We start from the raw sequence: 23,755 nt of genomic DNA on the forward strand, positions 1-23,755 counted from the left end.
GTTGTTTTGTTTGTTTAGGTGACCTAAAGAGGAATAAATACAAAAGTGTAATCTTCCCTCCACTTTACGATTATGCTCTCCTTTGTTTTGGTCTGTGGGAAAGAAGAAAAGCGCCTAAAGTTTGTGGTTGTAATTAAGGGTGCACCGATTACAGTTTTTTTTTTGTTTTTTTTGGCCGATCACCAATCTTTAAATGGTTCCGTGTTCTTTTTGTTCTGAAACATTGCTAAATATGTCATGCTATGTAAGCATCTACACGAGTGCATTGATTATTTTAAGTTTACATTTCATCACCCCGCTATTTAGATTTTAATTTTTTTTTTTTTAGTCATAAAACAATTTCTGAGCCTGACCTCCTGCTGTCAAGGATCACCTTGCAGAAACAGGAATGTGCAGAGTTTTTTCGTACTTCCTTCAACTAATCAGTGCAGAAGAAAGCAGCAGACTTTATATATACACCATTCATAGTTTCTGGAAAGCAAAAGTAGGTGGCATTGACTCGTTTTATGGGATTCTTTTCGATTCTGACTGAAGGCAAATGTCATTTTCCCGGAGCTGCATCTGTGTGTGTCTCACAGATAAAAGCCTCCCAACTTGACCTTGTAATCAGACACAAGGTCAAACTAACCCACCAGCCACCGTGCGGTTAAGAACAGACGACTCCTTAACATTTAGTTAAAACAAGGGAACAAAGAGGGACTGGCATCTTTCTGAGCTGGATGAAAACATTTTATTAAATTGAAAACATTTTGAGTTGTCAGGAAAAAAAAATTTGCTGGAATGCTAATTGGAAATTCTAGGCCACACTCGGATCGCGTACGTCAGGGCCACAGTAAAATGCTGCTTTGCTAGAGTAACAATAAATCCAATTTTTATGTTTATAAAATATTTTTCGTTCAAATCAAACAAAACGGGCAACATTTGCAGATGAAACGTCATAAAACGACAGTTTGCATGTTGCCATAAAAAGCAAACATTTGGTGAAGCACTTAAAACCTAGGCAATATACACAAAGAAACAAGAAACGAGTTGTTTTGTTTTTTGGTTGTTTTTTTTTAAAATTTGAATATTGTTTTCTGCTTAATCGGAATTTGTGGAACAATTGTGCTTCGCTCCACGCGGCCGCCGCGCTGAGGAAAGAACCTAGCGGTCCTTTTTTACTTTTTCTTCACATTGTTTTCATTCCTCTTGTTGGGCTGGAAGATTAATTCTTAATGCATTTCCCAACAGAAACGACTGCAGACAAAATATACAATCTGCTGAGAGAAAACACGACCCAGTTTCCATTTTGTCTCCATTTTCCCAGGACGCTGTTTGTGTTTGGAGCTACAGGGGAGGAGATAATAACATACACACTGAATTTTGCATGAAAAAAACGTGTCTGTTTTCCAGGACATAACGTTATTAGGCTATTATAGAACCCAGAATCTTCATATTGGTTTCAGATCAACTCTGATGTCTCTCTCTCTCTTTCTTTTTCCCTCTGTTTCCTTGGAGAGAAACTGAAAATCCACATAAAATCCCAACGAAATAATCTGAAACTTTAGGTTGAAAGGGGATGAAATCTGAGAAAAGTTCAAAGCATCAAAGCTTGTGGATAGTTTAATAATGCAGTTTAATTTTGGTCTACACAAGACCTGTCATGTGCTAATCTTAAATAATGACATTGAAGTGAAAACGCACATAAAAGGTTTTTCTTTTATTCGGACAATTCCTCTGACAGTTTAGTGTCACGATCACCATGCTCCTTCTGTTCCAGACACATATCAGAGATAAACATGTTTAAATGTGTCTGTCGCCTCGGTTTTGTTTTGTCTCTCCTTGTTTGCTCAGTTTAATGAAGAGGGAATGCCATTTCGACAGACCTGACTTTTGCATTTCATTAACTGGCCTGTAGGGGGTGCTGTTGTAGGAAACACATTCAGAAGGAAAACGTTGAGTATTTTCTTTCTTAACCTCAACTCAAAGGTTTGTGCAATAATCATGTAAAGTGATCGACTTGGTTTCTCTTAATAAGCCGCTGGACGTAGCTTTGGAGATCCTCCCGATGTCGTTCTTTTCCCCCCTCTGCTTCTAAAAGCTCCGTCTTCTTCGTCTTTGCCTCCTGCGGTAGACACGCGCGTTACTCTGAACTCTTTTCAGCACTCCGTCAAAGTAATAGAAGTGATCCTCTTCGTCGCTGATGAGAGGGTTTTGGCTAAGTCCCCCTGATGGGTCTTTCTGCAGCTTTCTAACATCTGCAGTCTCCCAGGCAGAGAGCGGGTTGGGTGGGGGTCCCCCCCGCCTCTCCAGGCAGTGTGCCCACCCGGCCTCGGTGCGGTCGATCAGACCTCTGCAGAGCGGGGCGGGGCCGTCAGGTGCCTGCGAAGAAGGTAAGTGATGAGAATAATCCCTGCTGCTGACCCACTGGTTAATAAACATCACATCATCATCAGATCAGGTTTGCTTGTGTTTTCTCTTCTGTCCACCAGAGGGCAGAACGTTGCTATAAAGTTCAGACTGTGGATCGCCCCCTTGATGAGCAGGACACTCACAAAGACTACTATATTGTTTTCTCTCTAGTTAGGAAGCTGTCTTGGTGTTTATCTCTTCACTTCTGGTTTTCAGCACCGTTACACAGAGGTGTGCTTTGTTTCATTTTCCCTTTTCCTCTGATGCAAAAGTGAAAACACGACAGATGCAATGTGAAGTTTGATAGGCAGGTACTGCTTGGTCTTACTTGGGTAGAATCTAATTTGGTCCTCCAAAAAAACTGAACTGAACTGAACAATGCAACTGGAAGATGACTACCAGGAACATCTTAGGCAACGGGTTGATTATAATTTTCTTCTAGACTTTGAATACATGTTCATTCCTAGTGTTTACCCTTAATTAAAAAAACGTTATTGTCCACCAATGAATGGAAATGATTAGACATCGATATATTAATGTTTCTTTTGAAATAACAGAGTGTTTGTTGTACGTTTCATTTACCTTCATATGTTTTTCTGCATCCTCCTTTTGGATGTCTTCTGAACTTTTTGAAAAGGTCTGTGATTCTCCTCCATGATGGACCAGACCGGGTTTTCTGTCCTCTCCAGTCCAGTTCTCAGAACCTTCCTCGTCGTGCTCTGCGTCCTCCCCGTGTTTCGGTGCAACTACCCGTCCGTCGTCTCTCATTCTGAGACCGGAGAACTGGACATTAGTCGTAGCTCGTGCGTTGGGGGTTGTATGTTTCTTGAATCTTGGCTCAGAGTCCGTTTCAGGTTCTGGGTCGGGTAGCGTAGTCTGTCTCTGGTCTCCGCTGGGCTGGATGTCAGTTGTGCTGCTTTGGCTGAAGACTTCAGTCGTGTCTTGGATCTCCATTTTCGTCGTGGTGGCTTCGGTCAGAGGCCTCGCTGTTGTAGTTTCGGTCTGGATCTCTTTGACTGAAGGTGTTGGTATCACTGATTCATCTGCTGCTGTTTTTGCCTCTCCAGTGGTTCTAAAAGCAACGTTCTCCTCAGTGGTAGTAACTCCTGATACTTTTTTAGCTAATCTGATATCAGTCATCTCCATCGTGTCTATCAGGTACAATTTCAACAAGCCGCCTATCCCTACAAGGCATTTACATTTGGATTTGTCCGTTTTAGATGGCACGGTTTCTGCATAATTTGCTTGATGCGTCCGCTGAATTTGCAACCTGCTTGCTAAAAAATGTAGGTTTTCATGTTTTCCTCTGTTTGCGCTGGGATCTTCCGCTTCCTTCCCTCCCTGCAGGGAGTGCGGCTCGGCTTCTTTTGTGTTTAACTCCTTCCTCAAATATTCAATATAATTTTCCGCGGCCGGCCTTATTGCGTACTGTGACCTATATATGGATCCTTTGTTCTCTTTGGATGCCAGCAGGGGTTGCCCCTGAAAGTAAACTCTATCTGCATCCCTACTAGATGCAGCTTTTGAAGAAAGTTGTTCCCAAATACTTTTTTGCAAAGCAGAATCCTCTTTGAAAGGTAAAAGATTATCTTCGTGTGTCTGGATCTTTGACTGTAGAGGCTCTTTTAAGTTAATTCCTTTCCACATTCTGTCTTTTTGCCTGTTTTTTGGCTCCACAGCATCTTTTCCCCATGTTTTCTTAATCCTCATTGCCGATTTCACTTCCCCGCCGTCAGAGCTGCGGGCGACAATCAGCGCAGTTGCTGCACGGCATCCCATTTTCCGCAACTCGGCGTCGGGAATAAGTTGTCGGCGCAGCTCAGATTTCTCCAGTAAGAAATATGGAAAGTTGCGGCTGGACGGCCAAGGCAACGAGGGCGACAGGAAATCGAGGCTGTTTATAATTACATCTATGGGAATCTTAATAGGTTCGTTTATAACATGCAGGGCAGTTAGAAGGTTGGATTTTTCCAGAAATGCTGGAAAATGTTTCCCTGCTCCATTTAAAGAAGCCACAGCCTGAAATGACAGAAGGAGAAATTAGTTGCAAAATCGCTAAAAACCACATCAACCCCATTTTAGAGTCACATGGGGGTTTCTTGTGCAGTCAACCCTATTCCATGCTAATATAAATACATATATGTATACATCTAGTTGACATTTTTTAACAGTCATGGCTCCCAAAGGGAAAATCCATCTTGACTTTTGGCAGTCGCCTGAACCTTCCTCCACAGGGTAACCCACTACTCTGGGATGTGTGTGAAATGTGGAATATTTCTTATTTTTTAACCAAATTGCATTAAGGTTCTGCTTCATTGAAGTTCTGACTTATGCAGAACTCTTAATGCAAAACGAAATGCAGTAAAAAAAAAAAATCTGACTCCCTGAGTTTGTTTCGTTGCAGACGTGTCCAAAGTTTGGTCCGGTTCCACTGTGCATCTTTAAAGCTGCGAGCTAGTTTTTAGTTTTTAGGTCTCTCTCTTTTTCTCTCTCTCTCTCTCTCTCAAAATACTGTCCCGTAAAGTATTCATACACTTTTTTAACTTTTTGTCATGGATTTTAACCAAAAACTCTTAATGTTTCTGAGGGGGATTTTATGAGATTGAGACCCTGTGACTTCAAAACAAAAACCTATGCATGTTTTTTTTATTATTATTATCATTATTCTTTCCAAATAAAAATCTGGAAAGTGTGGCATGCATTTGCACAGAATCGACCTCAGTCAATAGTTTGTAGAAGCTTTCTTTTTTTGTTGTTGAATTTACAGCTGTAGGTTTTTCTTTAGAAACTACTTTTAGCTCCGTCCACCTGGAGACCAGCTTCCCTTTCCTGACCGAAGGAAAACATCCGCACAGCATGACGCTGCCACTTACATCGGAGTTCAATTACATCTAATTTACCAGTCAGATGAATTCTAACAATAGCATGACATAAACATAACACTTTAAGATGTAACACAAACAGTTACAATATATTTTTTTAAAAACATCAAATCTCACTAAATTCTACATTTTGCATTCAGGGTTTTTTTTCTCCACTAAGCAAATGTACCAGAGTTTTACTGTCCACTACTGGACTGAAAATATGTATTAGAAATGGAACAAAAATGATATTTTTTCTTGACACATGGTAAATATCATTCAACATTCTACTCGGTGTCATAGGTTTCTGCAGATATCAGCTTGGAATGATAGAAAAATGCCTCAAAATGAGTTCATATCTGCTTCCCAATTATAGATAGTGTAATTTGTTGAATGCTTGGCTGCTTTGCAGTAGTGTGGCCATCTCATCTGGACCAGCAGACCCAAGCCGTATTCTCAGTGCATCAATATCCAACAGTTTAATAATCAGATGAGAGATTGCATTAGATTATCATTAATAAAGTATGGAGGGGGGGAAAAAAGCATACCAGCGCTGGAATACGAATCCCCCGAATTATTCTTTCCGGTTCCTGGTTAGAATAATGGCGTCTGTGTGTCCAGTAAAAAGATACGCTCCTTTGCATCTGCTGCTCAGCCACATACACACAGTACTTGTGGAGGCGCGGACAGCTGTGCGCAGTGTGACGTTTTCCAGAGGGCGCCCTGGGTCTGCCGGCGAGCAGCTTTCTGCACAAGGGCCAGTAAAAGTAATCCATAACCCAGTCCCCGTCTCCAAGGAGACTCAGGTCAGAGAGGAGCAGAGAGAGCAGCAGCAGCCACGGCCTCATTGTCCCGGGAAGGAGAGCAGCGTAAGATCCGCACTGCGGGTTCTATCTGTTCCACGGTGTTCTGCTTTGCCTGTATGCAAACCCTGCTGCACTCAAAAGTGTTAAACCTTAGAGATAATAAAAATAAAAACCTAATTGTTGCGCAGTTTGTCCACATCAGGGCACAAAGGTTTCATCATGAGGAAAACGCAAAGTATCATCACTCAAAAGGTTTCACACCCATTGAACCACAGGAGCTACGTTAGCTAGCTGCGTTTTGGAATTGCGAAATTGGAATTTGCTTAATGAGGACACTGCAATTAAACAGAAAGAAAAGAAAAAGTTTTTTTTGCTTAAAGGTTTTTGCACGAGGAGACGGTGGTTTTGCCGCCTTATCGAAATTGGCGTATGTCGACAGAAACAATTTTGTTTAGCATCACAAGCCTCACGTGATCATTATCCAGACGTTACTGACGGCGGAAACGACGAAGAAGGCAACAGGAAGTGGTAGGAGGAGGAGGTTTTTTTCATAACTTATCACGTGAACAAACTCGCTTCATGTGTGACCTCTTTTTTTTCCCGCGTTTCTAATTTAATGGATTAGATTTTGCGTTTCTAATCTTAGTGTTTAATAGAAACACTGTGGAATATTGTCTTTTTCAATGTTAGCACATTTGTATGTTGAGGGCCACTGACCTGATGGATCACTGAAAAAAAAAACACAACATGTCACCAAATATCTCAGGTCTAGTTTCTAGTCCAAATATCTTAGTACCCTTGAAATAAGACAAAATAACTTGTATGTAATTTTTCAGCAAGATTTGTTTTAAGTCAGTAATTCTTGAATAGTTTCACTTTCAGATTAATTTGCCTATGTTTTAGTAAATTCTCTGTCATTCAGATTACAACAGCTCTTGTGGAAGGTTGTACTTCTTGAGTTTCTGCTTGTTCTTCTTCCAAACAGCATCTGTTTCTGAGGACCTCTGAGGCCCACTTGCAAACAAATAATTCCTAAAAAAAAAAAAATTCTGCATGCATTCAACCATCTTTTTACTCTCGTGTATTTAGTTAAAAAGTCAAAGTGATTCATGTACGGCTTAAGAAAAACACCTTCTGTGACATTGTTCATTTCTTTGTTGGATTGATATTAAACCATGAAACCAGGCGTTTTAAATGCAAAACAAAACACTTTTATTGTCATAACTAGCAGCGGGGTCTTCAGTCAGTCTCTGCTTTGGGCCCTCGGTGGTGTTGGGCCGACTCTGAGGCGGAGTCTGGGATTAAGTGGAGAAATGGGACTGGCCTTGGAGTGTCTATGAATTATAAAGAAAAAGGATACGTCAGAGGGAGATCAAACTAGCAAATACAATCATTTAAGTGCTCATGTACGAAATGTCACATCTTATACATGACAACTCTTAATTAGATGCTAAAAAATAGTTTGAAACTGAAAGACTTCTGAAATCTGGAGACTTGAGATTTTTCAATGAGAAAAAAAAAATTATTTTCTTTCTGACTGTTAAGAAAATTTCAAGAAAATCTTGTGTTTGTACTTTGTAAAGTACATTCTCTGCATACAAAGAGACCTTTGGATATCTTTTGAATATCTAATAAGAGTGAAATGAATGCTTTTGAGTTTCAGTGACTCACAAACGTATTCACGTGACGTGAACGTTGCTACATTTTGTCACGTTAAAATCTCAACGTTCAGTTTACTGCGTTTGGGATTTAATACTGTATGATAGGGCAACACAAAACAATGCCAAACTATAAGGAGAAAAAAAGTAATTAATTGTTTTATATGTCTTTCTTTTCACCAAAAAATATAGTGTTCATTTCTATTTAGCCTCTGTATGAAAACATTTTGTGGAAGCACTTTTCAAGTGAAACTATAGATACAGACTGAATTTTTTTTCACTGTTTAAAAAACAGCTAGTCTTGCCACAGATTCTAAATTTTATGCAGGTCTGGACTTTGACTAGTTCTGTTGTCCTGCTGAAAGATTAACCTCAGCTCCAGACTCAATTGTTTTGACATGTTTTCTTCCAGGACGTCCCTGAGTTTAACTCCATCCATCTTGCTAGAGGAAACCTCTACGTTTTTCTTCACCAATGGTTTTATGCGTGTAGTATTGAAAATGTTGGTCACATTCGACCAGCGCACGTCTGTCGTTTCCTGCACATGGCTGGTGGCAAAATGTAAACGGCATTCCTCGTGAATTTCTTTCAACGGCGGCTTTCTTCTTGTCACTCTTCCGCAAAGGCTTGATTTGTGGACTGAACAGTTCGTGCTTAAGAGTTAAACCTGAGTTTTCAAGGGCCGTCAGAACTAAGTGTGCAAATGAAAAAATTTCAATGAGATAAGCTGAGGGTTGTGTTTGCGAGAAAGCTGGAAAATGTTCAAGAGGCAGGAGTTTAATTAGATGCATTGATTTAAACTCCACAGAACTGACAGTCATGTTATCCAAAGTGACTCATTTTGAGCATATTTCATGTTTTCATTGTATGAACACATGCAGGGATGAACAGAAATCAGTCTTACAGGCTGTACTGCTGCTGCTGCTGTTGCTGCTGCTGTTGCTGCTTTCTGAGGTCTTATTTTTCACCCCTTTCCTCTTCTTGCGCTAAAAGTGAAACATATCAGACTTCAGTTGGAAGGATCTAATTCTGGTCTCAGTGTTTCATCAGCATTAAGCTGGTGAAGCGGCCATGTTTGAACAGAACGCACGTACATAGTTATCACTGGCGGACCAACCAGGGTGTTGCTGCTGGTGGAGCTTTTGTTCCAGTCTGGCCTTCTCGAAATATTTGGCCTTCACCTCGACTGGCAAACAGTTCCACTGTGGAAACACGACGGAACCATGTCAGTACTGACACTGACCAGCTGATGCAACACACACAATATTAAACTATTTGCTTCTTGAATTTTTCCAATTTCTTTTTTATTGCATTTGATTTAATTTCATGCTCTGCTCATGAGGGATGAAGTTGAACTTCCTCACTTTCACCAATAGATGGTATTGTTAGTATTATTATTAACACTTCTGGCAGTTTTACTTTCCTGTTTTTATTTTTTAAGTTGTAACAGAGGTGAACTTGCAGTGGATAAAGAAAACGGGAGATCCAATAAAGAAGAAATTACAGTTAATTTGTTACAAGTAATCAAATTAAGTTTATGCAATTACATTTATTAAATTGTCATATTAAATAAACGTAAATTAATGCGTTTAATTCGATTACACATAGTAAATAATCTCTCTCTTTAAGTCGGAGCTCCATTCTCTTTTTTTCAGTGCAGACTGAACAAAACCACATCAACATGATCTTAAATTATCTAACTGGACGCAGATTTCCTGAAAGTTCAGGATCAGTCTGACTCACCATTTCTCCCACAACTCTATTCACCATAGCACTTCCGCTGATATTGAGCTCAGACACCACCTTTGGTCTAATCTCCTTCAGGAAAAGGATGAAGGCGTTTGGTGGCTTTTTAACGTACGGTCGGCCAACGTCCCGCTTGTCTCTGACCCGTCTGTGGTGAGGTACAGCAGCGAGAGAAATGAAAGTAAGAACACAGAAACCTGATCAGCTGAGACACAACAAGAGATAAGAAAGCAACTAGAAGGAATCCATTTATAAAAAAAGGTACTTTGAGACGTTGACATTCAGAGGAGTCTGGATAGCCTTGTATAAGATTTCTCCATTCCTGCACAGAATCACAGTAACACGACTGTGTGAACATACAAACACAAGCTCCACAGGTTTAGAGTTTTGTTGGTCTTTATATGTGTATTACTTACAGGACTCCAGCTGGTTGTAGCATTACATTTTTAGGCAGATAACATCCTGATAAACTGTGCAGATTCTGAAGGTAAAAACACAAAATAAGTGTGTTACAACCAGCTGCTGGGATTGAAATCGACCCACCGGGTTACTGGACCCCACAAACCCAATAACATGCAGCAAAATCAGAAATGAAGGACTTTGCAAGTCTCAAACCAACAGTTAGCTAACGCTAACCATTCAGACATGGTTAGCAATTTTTGCTAACCATTTGGTTTTGGTTAAGACAATTTTTAACTGTCTGAATGGTTAGCTAATCATTCAGACTAACCATTAAAAAGTAGTCTTAATTATTAGCTAACAATTAAGACTAAGACATTGTCAATTACAACTAAAAACATTTTAGTTTTTAGTTAAAAAAAATAGCAGAAGCAAATGCTAAAACTGCATTATAATATTAGCTGAAGCTAACCATTAAAACTAAAAACATTTTAGTTTTAATGGTTAGCTTCAGCTAATATTATAATGCAGTTTTAGCATTTTCTTCTGCTAATTTTTTTTATGTCGTTAGCAGCTTAGCGTTAGCTTCTGTGAGCTTTTTAAAATGTTTTTAGCGGTTTAGCCTTGCTGTAGCTAAGATTGTTGTTTAGCGAGTTAGTGGTTAATGAACCCAAGCTTTCTAATTAGCTGTTCCCGCCACTCGCAATAAGTAGTGCTGTAATTGCTTCTTGAATCCGGATGATAAAGATTTTACGGAATTATACAATTATCGGCTGCGCTGTGAAATAATACTTAATTGATTAGCATATTTATTGAGGTAAGACATCTGTCTCTGTCACTGACTCACCAGTTTCTGACTGTCAACGCCTCCTGCTGGCAGGGCAGGAGGTCGGATAATCATCTGTTGTAAGTCTGGCAGTACAAGAGGAGAAGGAGGAGCGTGATGGGTAAATGTTGGAGGTGGAGGCCTGAACATGTGATCATGCTGTGCTCCCAGACTGAATGGAGCGTTGGTGTTAACGGTGACCGCTGGTGGAGCACGGATGACAGGCGGATGAGCGTGAAGAGGAGCACGATGGGTAAATGTTGGAGGTGGAGGCCTGAACATGTGCTCTTGAACTCCACCCTGAGTCAGTACAGTGTTAGTGTGGGACTCTGGTGGAGCAAGCCAGACAGGAGAAGTGTACGGTGCCAGTAATGGAGGAGGAGGGAGAAGCTGCTTCTTCCTAAGAAGGTCTTCCATATTGTCCCCGTTAGTCCAGTTTTTGTTTTCAAACTCCTCTTGCAGGGTCGAGTTAATTTCTTCCTTGTACTTCTTACTAGAGACAGAGTTCTCTGAATCTTTGTCACTCCTTAAGTTCTCCCTAAGAAGGCCATCTACAAACTCCCAAGTTTTGGGCGCTTCCTTCTTCGTTGCCAGGGTTAGGGTGCTGCTGTCAGAGACAGAGCTCTCTGAATCCTCCTTATTCCCTGAACTCATCCAGATCTCAGAATCATGAGATTCTATGATTTGTGGAGGAAGAGGAAGCAAACAAGGAGAGGGGCTGAGCTCCTCCCTAACAAACTTTTCTATATAGTTCCTGTCGTGGTCGCATTCCTCGGTGAGTTCCTGGGAGGAGACGGAGCTCCTGGAATCTTTGGGCTTCACTGAACTCGGCCTGACAAATGAAGATATACAGCTGCCATTTAATACCATATAATTTAGTTACTGCTGGCATCATATGTCATGTTTAAATTATCCACCAAAAACTGTTTTGTTTTTGTTTTTTTTAAGGTATAGAACCACCTTTTGAAAAAATAATATGATGAACTTTTAAAGTAAAAAATATGTTATATTTTCCAGTTTGGTGTTTGCGCCGACCCTGGCTCTAAAGCCGCAAAGGGGAATGAATAAAATACATTATTATTATTTTATTATTATTACTATTATTTATGCTCATCCTCCAAAATACTTACCCATGTTCTACCTATCTACATCTAGACACTGTAAAATGCTTCAAACTCTGGTGAGGTTTCACCTTCGAGAAACATCCAACTACAAAATAGTACTTTATTTCGAAACGTATTTAGGTTTTGAAATGGCCTAGTCCAGGGGTCTCAAACTCAATTTACCCGGGGGCCGCTGGAGGTAGAGTCTGGGTGAGGCTGGGCCGCATTCACACACACGGTCTCCTCAGCCGAACCTTTCTGATTGCCTATTACCATATTTGGCCGCAGTCAGGCGCTGTAACAGCCGTAATTGTGTAGTGTCTCTTTAAGATACTCTAGTATTGCTAATGATGTCAGAAGTATGCGCCACGGCTTCTCTGTAGAGAGCGTGGGAGAAACGTGCTAGACGGACATGTTAGCTCCCTAACGTTTTAGTAATGTTACGGGTTGTTTGGACGCTGCTCAATTTTCATGTCTGATAATATAGCAGCCGTTCAACCGGGCTTTGTAAGGTTGGTGAAGAGCGTATTTATTAAAGGACAACACCGTGGAATTCCCAGTACCAGTGTGGTTGTGAGTTTTTGACCGTCCTGACGAATCTGCCGCCTCCTCTCCTCCCTTAAACACAACCCAAGCGTTACAGCGCCTAACCTTAATTACGTTACACTGATCAGCAACTTCCGGGTCTAGACTGGATGCTGAAGCACGTGAAGCGGGAGCGGCCGCGGAAATTGCGCATGTACCGCATGCAAATAATGACAAATAGAAAATGCAAATAGGCCCGGCCGATGTCCCGCCCCCGAGAGCAATATACTCCACCGTGATTGGTAAGTTCGTTCAGCTCCGCACACAACACTGAAAAGTGCCAATTATATCAAACTCGCGGGCCGCACTAACATTAAACTTTCATATTAAGGCGGGGGCCACAAACTATCGTCCCGAGGGCCGCAGTTGGCCCGCGGGCCGCGAGTTTGAGACCCCTGGCCTAGTCAAAGTCCAGACCTAGGCTAATCTCACATGAAGTCTCTTGAAACTGCTCAGAGATTTGTGGCTGTTATGTGGAAAATGTTTAAGGAGCACAAATCATTTTTGCAAGACACCTTAAAATGTGAAACCACTGTTGGTGATGAAACTCGTAATGCATTATTAAAAACACATCTATAAACATGTCTACAACTCTACAATTTCCTGTTATATTGAGTTCAGTAGGTTATTTAGATGTTACAGAATTACAAAAAACAAAACAAGATCTCTCTCCCTGTCCCTGTAAATACTGACCTGACGTGTTCAGACATGGTCCACCTCTCTATCCTAACCCGCTCGTTAAAATATTCTTCAGTTTTGATTTCTTCAAGCTGCGAGGCTAGAAAGCTGTTTGCTCGATGAAGGCTTGCGGAGAAGTGGTGAAGGTGAAACATGTCACTCGGATCTTCGACTCTGTGACTCCGGTTCTATGGATTGCTTCTCGTGATGTCAGCTTCTTCTGCCACTCTGTTTCCAAAGGCTTCGGGGAACCAACATAATTTGTTTTGATTTGAAATTTTAACAGGAAATGCTGAAGAAAAAAAGCAAACCGTGACATTAAAAACTTAGAATCAACCTCGGCAGGGCCTCCGGTCGTTGTTTTCTCCTACTTACTATTTTCAGTCTTGTGCCTCAAACTGAGATGGATTTTTGGCACTGTAGGGTGTGTTTCTTCCAAGACGTCAAATAATTTTCTTTTCTCCAAAAATGCTCACCGCTGTTAAAACTGGGCTTTCTATGCAAATAAAAAGTTCAGACCACAAGATGGTCTTTATCCTACCCTACCGTACATTTTGACTAAATCATACCATCCTTCCATTCACTTTTGATAAAAAGCCTAATTTTAAAACCTGTCTGAGATGTGAAACGTTTGGCTTTTAGCCTCCTAAAACATATGCAGTATGTGACCCAGTGATGCTTTTTGCATGTTATCAGACTGTCCCCATATCGCTCCAATGGCTCTGGTGAGGAAGACAAATACTGCACATTAGTCTTTGCTACCTTCACTCAAACAGCAGGTAAGAGTTCTTAGCTTCAAATATTCGCTTTGTGAACAAGTAGGTTTGTTTCATAGCTATTAACAGAACGTGCAAATATACAACTGGTGTCATTAACCTCTGTTCAGCTTAAATACTGACAGATGATGACCAATGTTAACATTAAGTTCTGCTCTGCTCAGGGTCAGGAATACACAATTCTATTTTAAAATTAGACAACTGTTCTTTGCAAAATAAAAAATAAACAAATACATATTTATCCTTTGAATGTCTTTTATTTCTTGTCTTGTAACAAAAAAAAGACTTAAATGCAGTTTTGTCTTTTGCTTTTAATGTGACAGATCAACACAAAGCTACAGATAATTGTGGTGTGGAAGGAAAATTATGTACAAGATTTTTACTTTGTCTTTATTATTATAATTTATATTATATTTATTGTAATAATCTTCAATATATATGTGTGTGTGTGTGGGTGTGTACACACGTCTCTATATTTTTAAACAATAGAAAGTTTTATGTTCAGGATAAATACTATAAAAATAAAGGCAATTTCACTTCTAGATGACCAGAAATGTGATTAAATTAAACATTAAACACGCGTGAACATGTCTTGCACAGTGAGCCACGCACATGCGTGGTTCGTATAAAAAAAAAACCAGTATGGCGCAGTATTTAACATAATTAAATCCAGTGAACAGAAACAAAAAAAATATGTTTTCATGTTTCATGATTCACTGATCTCAAAATTACAGCCTCCCGACCTCCACTTCAGTTCTTCCTGTTATATCGCGCCGACCGACATGGGGAACACGAGCTCTGCCTGCCAGATGAGCAACTACAGCAAAAGGAACGTGCGTGTTTTCATCATGGAGGAGGCCCAGGAGATCGACGCCTTCATTACTGCGCAGAGCGGTGGCGGCGATGACGAGTCTGCGCTTCCGGGAACTAAAACGTTTCGCTTCAGGAAGGACGTGAGCTGCGTGCGCGTGCTGGCCTCGCAGACTCAGGAAGTGCCCTGGGAGCCCGAGCGCTTCCTGTCCGTCTTCGTGGAGGATGAAGAGGACGAGAACATCTGCTCCAAGCAGATCATACACAACATGTCGCTGAGTGCTCCAGTCACCGTTCTGCTCTACGATGTGTGATACACCCACTGTTAACCGCACACATGTTACAAACATAAAATGGTTATATAATTGTTTCACACCCACAAATTATAATCACCCTGCTATTTACATATCTTGTGGCACTCCCAGTAAAATGACTTCATTGTGGCCTTTATGTATCTGCTCAGTTATTATAAAGTAAAATGAGATTTGGTATCGTCTTGTTTTTATTCTACTGACTGTATGCTTGACCAAATACTGACTGAAGTTAGAACTTGAATCGCTGTTGCGAAAGAACGTTTCCACTTTAAACTTGAGTTTTGTCTAAGTGCATTACGATGATAATGGCTTCAGAAATATTCATCCTTCACCAGCCTTTAAATGTTACCCTGGCTTCATACACCTTCAACCGTGTGCAGACAGGCCCGTGTAAGCGAGTTATGATAATGATTGTATAAACAATAAACAAAGACTCTACAGAGCCAGGAAGTCAACTAAACCGAGCTATTAAAAAACACCCCCGTAAACCAGAGAAGAGAACAAAATAAACACAGGAAGGATTTGGGGACAAACAAAACCCAGAAACACACACAATGTCCGAATTTCATTGTGTGTGTTACACATTTTTGCCCTAGCTGCTCTCTGGAGAATAAAGATAGGGCTCATCCCACATTTATATGACTCTGTCCGTCAGGGAGGGCACTGTTTTACCTCCAGTTAGCTGTCAATATTTCTGAAATGTATGCTGAAAATGGATGAATACTGAAAATTGTTGTAGGTGGCCTGTTGTGTTGCAACTACAAGCCAGTAGATGTCAATGGAGAGCAGCACTCAGTAAAGCTGGCAATTTGTCTTTGAAACATAAGCAGTAAAATGAAATTCTAACCGTGGATATGCTTCAGTGTGATAATATAAAATATTATCATTTTATTATTATAAAATGATAATAATAAAATATGTAAATTATTATTATTATTATTATTATTATTATTATTTTTACTGCCATAATTTTAGTTGACATGTTTTATTTTGTATTATGCACATTTTTTTGTTAATACGACTCTTATTTTGAAAGGTTAAAGTAGGAAGTCCAATCCAGCATATTGCTAGGGAACCAGAAAAAGAAGATGCATGCGAAAGCATAGCTTTAGCAAGTGACTGTAAAAGGGTCATTTAAGTTAAGGAATTTATGTAATAACCTCATTTCTACCTCGAAAGGAAGGGTCAGCCAGCGAGGTATGTTTATATGTAATTATATCATTTTATGTTAACGTACTCATGACACCGTCTCACTTAAGTTTATGTTGTATTTTAGTTCGACGGTGGTGTTGGTGTCAGTGGGTCAAGTGAAATTGTAACAAGAGCAACTTTAAAGAACGACATTAAAGCTGACTTCACACCAGCAGTACAACGAACTCTTTATTGCCGTTAAGAAGAAGAAGAAGAGGTGGAAGTGATAGTCGAACTCGGAGCTGCATGATTCTCGCATCGTTGCACCGAAGACCGGACGGTTGCAAATGTTAACGGACACACGTTCAACGGCTACTTCTTCATAAAGACGTCCAGAAACCAGACATTTAAGTTCATGTTTGGAAAGTGACACAAGGAGGGAGTAACAACAAGGAATTGTGTGAAGCCTGACAACAGCGCAACAAGGTAACGAGAAGGGAAGTAATGCAACGAAGCTCAGAGTTAATTTAAATCAAGTTGAAAAGAGATTTTCACCAATTAAGAAGTCCATAACATTTCAAGTAAAACAAAATGTCAGAAACAAATGACACAGAAATAGAAGTTGCCAGTGCAGAACAAGCTGCCGAAGCAGAGCAAGTAGATGAAACCTCTTTAGTGCAACCTGGGCAAGAAGAGCTGCGAAGAAGTGAAAGACCTCGCATGCTAACAGGAAAAGGAAAAGAATTTCATAAAGAAAAACTAAAAGAGCTGCAACGTCACTTTGAAAGTACTTATGACAGATGGAAAGCATTAATTAAAGTTGCTAAAAAATCTGTTATCAAAGGAGATCCAGTTGACATTCTTGAAGGTCACATGGACATTGTACAAAGAGAGCTAGCCGCTCTTAATGATATTTATGATCAATACAGAGCAATAGATGGACCACCTCATGATATGCGTTCCAAGTTAGACAAATGTATATCAGTGACTAAGGTAGTTATGCAAAACATCCAATGCCATGTTGAGGGAACAAATAAGGAGGAGATTGTTTGGCCTGATGCTAGTTCTGTATTTACATCTTCTAGCTCAGCTAGTGTCTCAGTTCATAGTCATTTTAAAGCCAGTACAGTTATCTCTAATGGCTCCTCTGCCAAAAGACAAGAAGCTGCAGCAGAGTATGAAGCAACAAAGGCTGTGCTTAAGATAATGGCTGAACAAGAGAAATTTAGAGAAAAAATGCAAACCATAGAAGAAGAAGACAAATGCATAACCGCAGAACAAGAAGCTGCTGCGATGTTACAACGCCATCAAGAGGAAAGAGAGGAAACAGAACGCAAGTTAAAAAGAGAAAAGGAGAAGGCAGCTGTGATAAAGAGACAACAAGAGGAAAGTGCTGCAAGGAAAAGGTCAGTTGAGGACTTAAAAAGGGAAATTGAAAGACTGGAAAACCTGAAAGGACTCAATGCAGCAAGGGCAAAATTACAAGTTTATGAAGAAGACTACTTTTCAGTAAAGCAAGAAAGCATCACTCCGAATCCTGCAAACATACAGGTAACAGAGTTCAAGAACACTGTTAATCAACCCACACAACCACCACAACAGTTAAATGTCGTTCACGAGAGCACAGGTGAGCTTGTAAGGGTTTTGGCAGAAGCTATGTCAGCTAATAGGCTACCGATTCCAGAGCCCTCAGTATTTAATGGGGATCCACTTAAGTTTAAACATTGGAAAGCATCTTTTCAGACTCTAATAGAGAGAAAGAACATTCCCATTGCAGAAAAAATATTTTTCTTGCAGAAGTATGTAGGTGGATGTGTTAAAGAAGCCTTAGATGGCTATTTTCTGATTGGCTCTGAAGATTCCTATATGGCAGCATGGAATATTCTCAATGAACGTTATGGAGAGCCTTTTGTCATTGCTAAGGCCTTTAGAGACAAGTTGCACACATGGCCAAAGCTCCAAGGTAAAGACAGTGCAGAGTTAAGAAAGTTTGTGGATTTCTTACAAAGCTGTCAATCTGCAATGACTACCAATGAGAATCTGAACGTCCTCAATGATGGAATAGAGAATCAAAGACTTGCTGCTAAACTGCCAGACTGGTTAAGCAACAGATGGAACCGAAAGGCTACAGAGTACCAGCTGGAGCACAGACAGTTCCCACGTTTCAGTTACTTTGTAACATTCCTGTCAATGGAGGCAAGTATTGCATGTAATCCCATTACATCATATCAAGCAATAAGACAAAGTGACTTTGACAAACCAAGGACAAAACCTCAAATTACACCCATTCATAAGAAACAAGATACAACGAAAATCTTCACAACTAATTCTACAGAAAGAAGCATGAGTTCTTGTGTGTTTTGTAAAAGAACAGGACACAGCTTACACAAATGTCGTAAGTTCACTGAGAAACCAGTTACTGAGAGAGTCAAGTTCATTCAAGGTGAAAAACTATGTTTTGGCTGTTTAAATAGTGGTCATTTCTCCAAGAACTGCAGCGATCGGATGACATGCAACACATGCTCAAAACAACATCCCACATGTCTGCATGAAGAAAGACAAAGACACGAGATAAAGAAAGAACAACCTAAAGAACAAGAAGTAGCTGAACGGAAGGAAACCCAGCAACAGGTAACACAGTCACAAGACACAGCTAACGAAAGTACATCCAACAGAGTGACTCATGAAAATAGAAACACACAGACATCTGCAATAGTACCTGTCTATGTATCCACACAAAATGAACCAAGCAAAGAAATACTTACCTACGCTCTGCTGGACACACAGAGTGATTCGTCCTTTATTCTCAATGAAGTAGCAAACAATCTGAACACAGCTAAAACCCAAGTTAAACTCAAATTATCGACGATGTCATCCAAGAAAACAACTGTACCATGTACAAAACTTGAAGCTCTGCAAATAAGAGGATTGTTTTCCAAAAAGAAACTCACTGTGCCAGTTGCTTACACACGTGATTTTATACCTGCCAATCGTAGCCATATTCCTACTCCAGATACGGCAAGGTCATGGCCACATTTGGAGCATCTCACTGAACATATTGCTCCACCATTAGACTGTGATATAGGACTTCTGTTAGGCTACAACTGCACACAAGCCTTAATGCCCAGAGAAGTCATATGTGGTGAAGAAAACCAGCCTTATGCCCAGAAAACAGATTTGGGCTGGAGCATCATAAGTTACTGTGATTCGTGTGATGCAAGCAGTGATGTAATTGGAGTAAGTCATCGCATTACTGTAAAGCAAGTAATACCAGAGACTGAGCCAACCACAAAGCTGAAGAATAAAGTTCATTACATCTGCAAGACACAAATAAAAGAAGTAACTGGTCCAGATGTAATCAAAGCACTTGAATCAGATTTTACAGAGAGAGCAGTGGAAGAAACAAGCATTTCACAAGAAGATGTCTGCTTCATAAGAAAGCTGCAAGAAGGAATCAAACAAAAGCAGGATGGACACTATGAAATGCCCCTGCCTTTCAAAAATGACAGACCAAATCTTCCCAACAACATGTCAAGTGCAATGCAACGCTTAAACAGTCTCAAACGCAGATTCATAAGGGATCCAAAGTACTACTCTGATTATGCAAAGTTCATGGAGGACATTATTGCACGCGGTGATGCAGAGAAAGTAACGGAGAAGGAACTCTGTAATTCCCCTGCCTGGTATATTCCCCACCATGGGGTATACCACCCTCAAAAGCCTGGCAAGATCCGTGTAGTTTTTGACTGCTCTGCACAATATCAAGATACTTCACTAAATGAACACCTGCTTACAGGGCCTGACCTCACAAACACTTTGGTGGGAGTACTCTGTAGGTTCAGGAAGGGCTCAGTGGCTGTAATGTGCGACGTGGAGCGTATGTTTCACCAGTTCCATGTAACACCCCAAGACCAGGATTATTTACGCTTCCTATGGTGGGAGCATGGTGATCTAAGTGTTCCCCTCTCAGTCTTTCGCATGAAGGTTCACCTGTTTGGTGCAGCTTCTTCACCTGGTTGTGCCAATTTTGGTTTAAAACATCTAGCTACACAAGGTGAGGGAAGGTTCTCTCCAAACACAGTGAAGTTCATTCAAAGAAACTTTTATGTAGATGATGGACTTGTAAGTGTTACATCTGAAGCAGAAGCAATAAAACTAGTCAAAGAAGCAAGAGAGCTGTGTAGCACAGGTCAACTAAGATTACACAAGTTTGTATCAAACAGTGACAATGTGTTAAAGTCACTGCCCAGAGAAGAGTGTGCTGACAGTATAAAAGATTTGGGTCTAGCACTTGGAGAACCACTGATGGAAAGAGCACTTGGTGTTCAGTGGTGCATTTCCTCCGATGAGTTTCAATTCAGAATAACAGTCAAAGAGCACCAAATGACAAGAAGAGGGATCCTGTGCACAGTAGCATCAGTGTATGATCCACTGGGATTTGTGGCACCCTTCATCCTAAAAGGAAAACAAATCCTGCAACAGTTATGTCAAGAGAAAGTCGGATGGGACGAGCCTCTTTCGGATCAGCTCTACAGAGAGTGGGAATCCTGGCTCCTGGATCTTCAAAACTTGTCAAAGGTGAGAATCCAAAGATGCATGCTACCTGAAAACACAGACATCACACGGTGTGATTTACATCATTTTTCAGATGCTAGTGTGACAGGCTATGGACAATGTAGCTATTTAAGAACAGTCACATCCAAAGGGGATGTTCATTGCGCACTAGTCATGGGGAAGGCACGCGTTGCCCCAACCAAAGTCACTACTGTCCCTAGACTTGAGTTAACAGCTGCAGTAGTCGCAGCAAGAACAAGTGTAATGCTAAAAAGTGAACTGGAGATCAGTAATCTTCAAGAACATTTCTGGACAGACTCCAAAGTGGTGTTAGGATATGTGAATAATGATGCCAAAAGATTTCATGTATTTGTGGCAAATAGGATTCAAAGGATAAAGTCACTCACAAACCCACATCAGTGGCATCATGTACCATCTGAGAATAATCCTGCAGACCACGCGTCAAGAGGACTAAGTGTTCAACAGCTACTCACTTCTAACTGGTTTAAAGGACCAGAGTTTTTGTGGCAAAGTGAGCTACCCATTGAAACTGACAAGGCTATTGAAGTTATTCCTAATGACCCAGAGCTGAAAACAGTACATGTGCTCAAAACGGAAGTACAAGAAAGGAGAACAATACTTGATCGTCTCAATAAATTTTCAGACTGGAGAAGAGCTGTTAAAGCTATTGCTCGTCTAAAGAAATTTGTGAGAGATTTTTAAAGGAGACACACAACCAAAGGGTGGAAACACATGTATTGAAGACAGGCGAGAAGCAGAACTGTTCATAATAAAACTTGCACAAGAAAACACCTTCAGCAAGGAAATCAAGGACTTAACCCAAGGAAAGGACATTCAACTCAAGGATAAGACACACAGGCTGTATAGCTTAAACCCATTTGTTGATGAGCAAGGAGTACTCAGGGTGGGAGGACGTTTAACAAGAGCAAGTCTGCACCCTTACATCAAACATCCTGCCATTATCCCCAAATCAAGTCATGTGTCGTCTTTGCTGATTAAACACTTCCATGAAAAGGTGCAGCATCAAGGAAGAGGAATTACTGTCAACGAGCTGCGTTCCAATGGACTGTGGATCACAGGATGCAGCAGTGCAGTTGCTTCACACATCTACAAGTGCACAACTTGCAGAAAGTACAGGAGACATACCCAAGATCAACAGATGTCAGATCTACCAGAGGACAGAATGGAAACAACACCCCCATTCTCTTACTGTGGTATTGACTGTTTTGGACCTTTTTATGTAAAAGAAGGCAGAAAGGAACTTAAAAAGTATGGACTTTTGTTTACATGTATGTGTTCCAGGGCAATACATGTTGAAATGTTAGACGACCTTACTACTGATGCTTTTATTAATGCATTGCGTTGTTTGATTTCTATTCGTGGACATATAAGACAAATAAGGTGTGACCAAGGGACTAATTTTATTGGTGCTAAGGGAGAGTTTTTGAATGCACTGAAGGACTGTGACAAAGAGCAGTTGAAACAATATGGATGTGAGTTTGTTCTGAACACTCCATCCTCAAGCCACATGGGAGGTGTTTGGGAGAGGCAGATTAGGACCATTAGAAGCGTTTTAACTGCTATTCTGGATAAAACTTCTAAGAGACTTGATAGTTCTTCCCTCAGAACGTTTCTGTATGAGGTGATGGCTATTGTGAATAGCAGGCCGTTAGCAGTAGAAAACCTGAGTGATTCAAGTTTAGAGCCTCTTACACCGAATCATATTCTCATGATGAAGTCCAGTGTTATTCTACCTCCTCCTGGTGAATTTGTGAGTCAGGACTTGTACCTGAGAAAGAGATGGCGCCAAGTTCAGTTTTTAGCCAATGAATTCTGGACAAGGTGGAAGAAGGAATATCTTCTTACTCTTCAACAGAGACAAATCTGGCAAAGAAACAAAAGGAATGCAAAGCTGAACGACATTGTTATTCTTCAAGAGGACAATTCTCCAAGGAACAAGTGGAAACTGGCAAGAGTAACAGAGGTATATCCAAGCACAGATGGAAGGATCAGGAAGGTGAAGCTGTTGCTAAGTGACTCGACCTTGGACAAGGATGGAAAAAGGACTGTCAAGCCAGTGTATCTTGATAGACCAGTTCACAAAACTGTGTTGTTACTGGAAGCAGAGTGAATGCTAAAATGTAAATATATTCCTATTGCTATGTTATATGTTTCAAGTGAAATCACCATAGGTTAGTGATTTGGTGGGAGTTTTACTGCCATAATTTTAGTTGACATGTTTTATTTTGTATTATGCACATTTTTTTGTTAATACGACTCTTATTTTGAAAGGTTAAAGTAGGAAGTCCAATCCAGCATATTGCTAGGGAACCAGAAAAAGAAGATGCATGCGAAAGCATAGCTTTAGCAAGTGACTGTAAAAGGGTCATTTAAGTTAAGGAATTTATGTAATAACCTCATTTCTACCTCGAAAGGAAGGGTCAGCCAGCGAGGTATGTTTATATGTAATTATATCATTTTATGTTAACGTACTCATGACACCGTCTCACTTAAGTTTATGTTGTATTTTAGTTCGACGGTGGTGTTGGTGTCAGTGGGTCAAGTGAAATTGTAACAAGAGCAACTTTAAAGAACGACATTAAAGCTGACTTCACACCAGCAGTACAACGAACTCTTTATTGCCGTTAAGAAGAAGAAGAAGAGGTGGAAGTGATAATTATTATTATTAATAGTAGTAGTAGATGTTTTCCGTCGAGTTCTGATGAGAAACATATGGACCAATTAAAAAATTTATTAATCTCAAAGACAAAAAAAATTTGCTGTAATTCGTGTTTTCTGCGAGGTACTTTATTTCAACTGCAGTGAAAGAAAGCATACTTTGCTTTACTTTTTTTTTTTTTTACTGGAAAATATACATGTAGACAGATTTGTGTAACACCACAGAAATGTAAACAACCTTGCCTGGTTTAAAAAAGTTAATAATATACTGAATATACAGGTGGTTCAACAGCCGTATAGTTATGGTTTTGAGAAAGTCAAGTGCGGCATACTGAAGCGGTGAAATAAAAAGGCTCCTGTGTTTTTGTAGTTCACATTCTGGCCTGCTAGAGGCAATGCGACATCATGAGACGAGGA

General features: G+C 40.3%; 3 protein-coding genes and 1 long non-coding RNA gene across 5 annotated transcripts in view; 2 read left to right on the plus strand and 2 right to left on the minus strand.

Moving 5' to 3' along the window:
• The window catches only part of tnfrsfa (tumor necrosis factor receptor superfamily, member a), a 48,731-nt gene extending 33,603 nt beyond the window's left edge, over positions 1-15,128 (plus strand). Inside the window, exon 11 of the mRNA XM_032569715.1 lies at positions 14,564-15,128. The gene's annotated coding sequence lies outside the window, so the exon portion shown is untranslated. The remainder of the gene's footprint in view (positions 1-14,563) is intronic.
• Positions 7,904-10,196, minus strand: LOC116724218 (uncharacterized). The gene is made up of 3 exons (XR_004340123.1): positions 9,460-10,196; positions 8,811-8,918; positions 7,904-8,702 (listed from the first exon to the last, which is right to left on the minus strand). It is a non-coding gene; the product is annotated as an uncharacterized LOC116724218 (long non-coding RNA).
• On the minus strand, positions 10,363-12,012 carry LOC116724217 (uncharacterized). The gene has a single exon (XM_032569716.1). It carries the CDS (start codon positions 11,555-11,557, stop codon positions 10,697-10,699), a length of 861 nt encoding a protein of 286 aa, XP_032425607.1. The 5' UTR covers positions 11,558-12,012; the 3' UTR covers positions 10,363-10,696.
• A 782-nt stretch (positions 15,129-15,910) lies between the features above and the next one.
• On the plus strand, positions 15,911-23,317 carry LOC116724101 (uncharacterized). Of its 2 annotated transcripts, XM_032569458.1 has the most exons (3): positions 15,911-16,150; positions 16,230-23,112; positions 23,192-23,317. In XM_032569458.1, exon 2 carries the CDS (start codon positions 16,676-16,678, stop codon positions 21,359-21,361), a length of 4,686 nt encoding a protein of 1,561 aa, XP_032425349.1. In that variant the 5' UTR covers positions 15,911-16,150; positions 16,230-16,675; the 3' UTR covers positions 21,362-23,112; positions 23,192-23,317. The 2 variants fall into 2 exon arrangements, with proteins under 2 accessions (XP_032425349.1, XP_032425350.1); XM_032569459.1 differs by having other exon boundaries at positions 15,911-23,112.
• The last annotated feature ends 438 nt before the right edge of the window (positions 23,318-23,755 follow it).

Source organism: Xiphophorus hellerii, chromosome 8 (genome assembly GCF_003331165.1).
Source record: "Xiphophorus hellerii strain 12219 chromosome 8, Xiphophorus_hellerii-4.1, whole genome shotgun sequence".
NCBI lineage: Eukaryota > Metazoa > Chordata > Actinopteri > Cyprinodontiformes > Poeciliidae > Xiphophorus > Xiphophorus hellerii.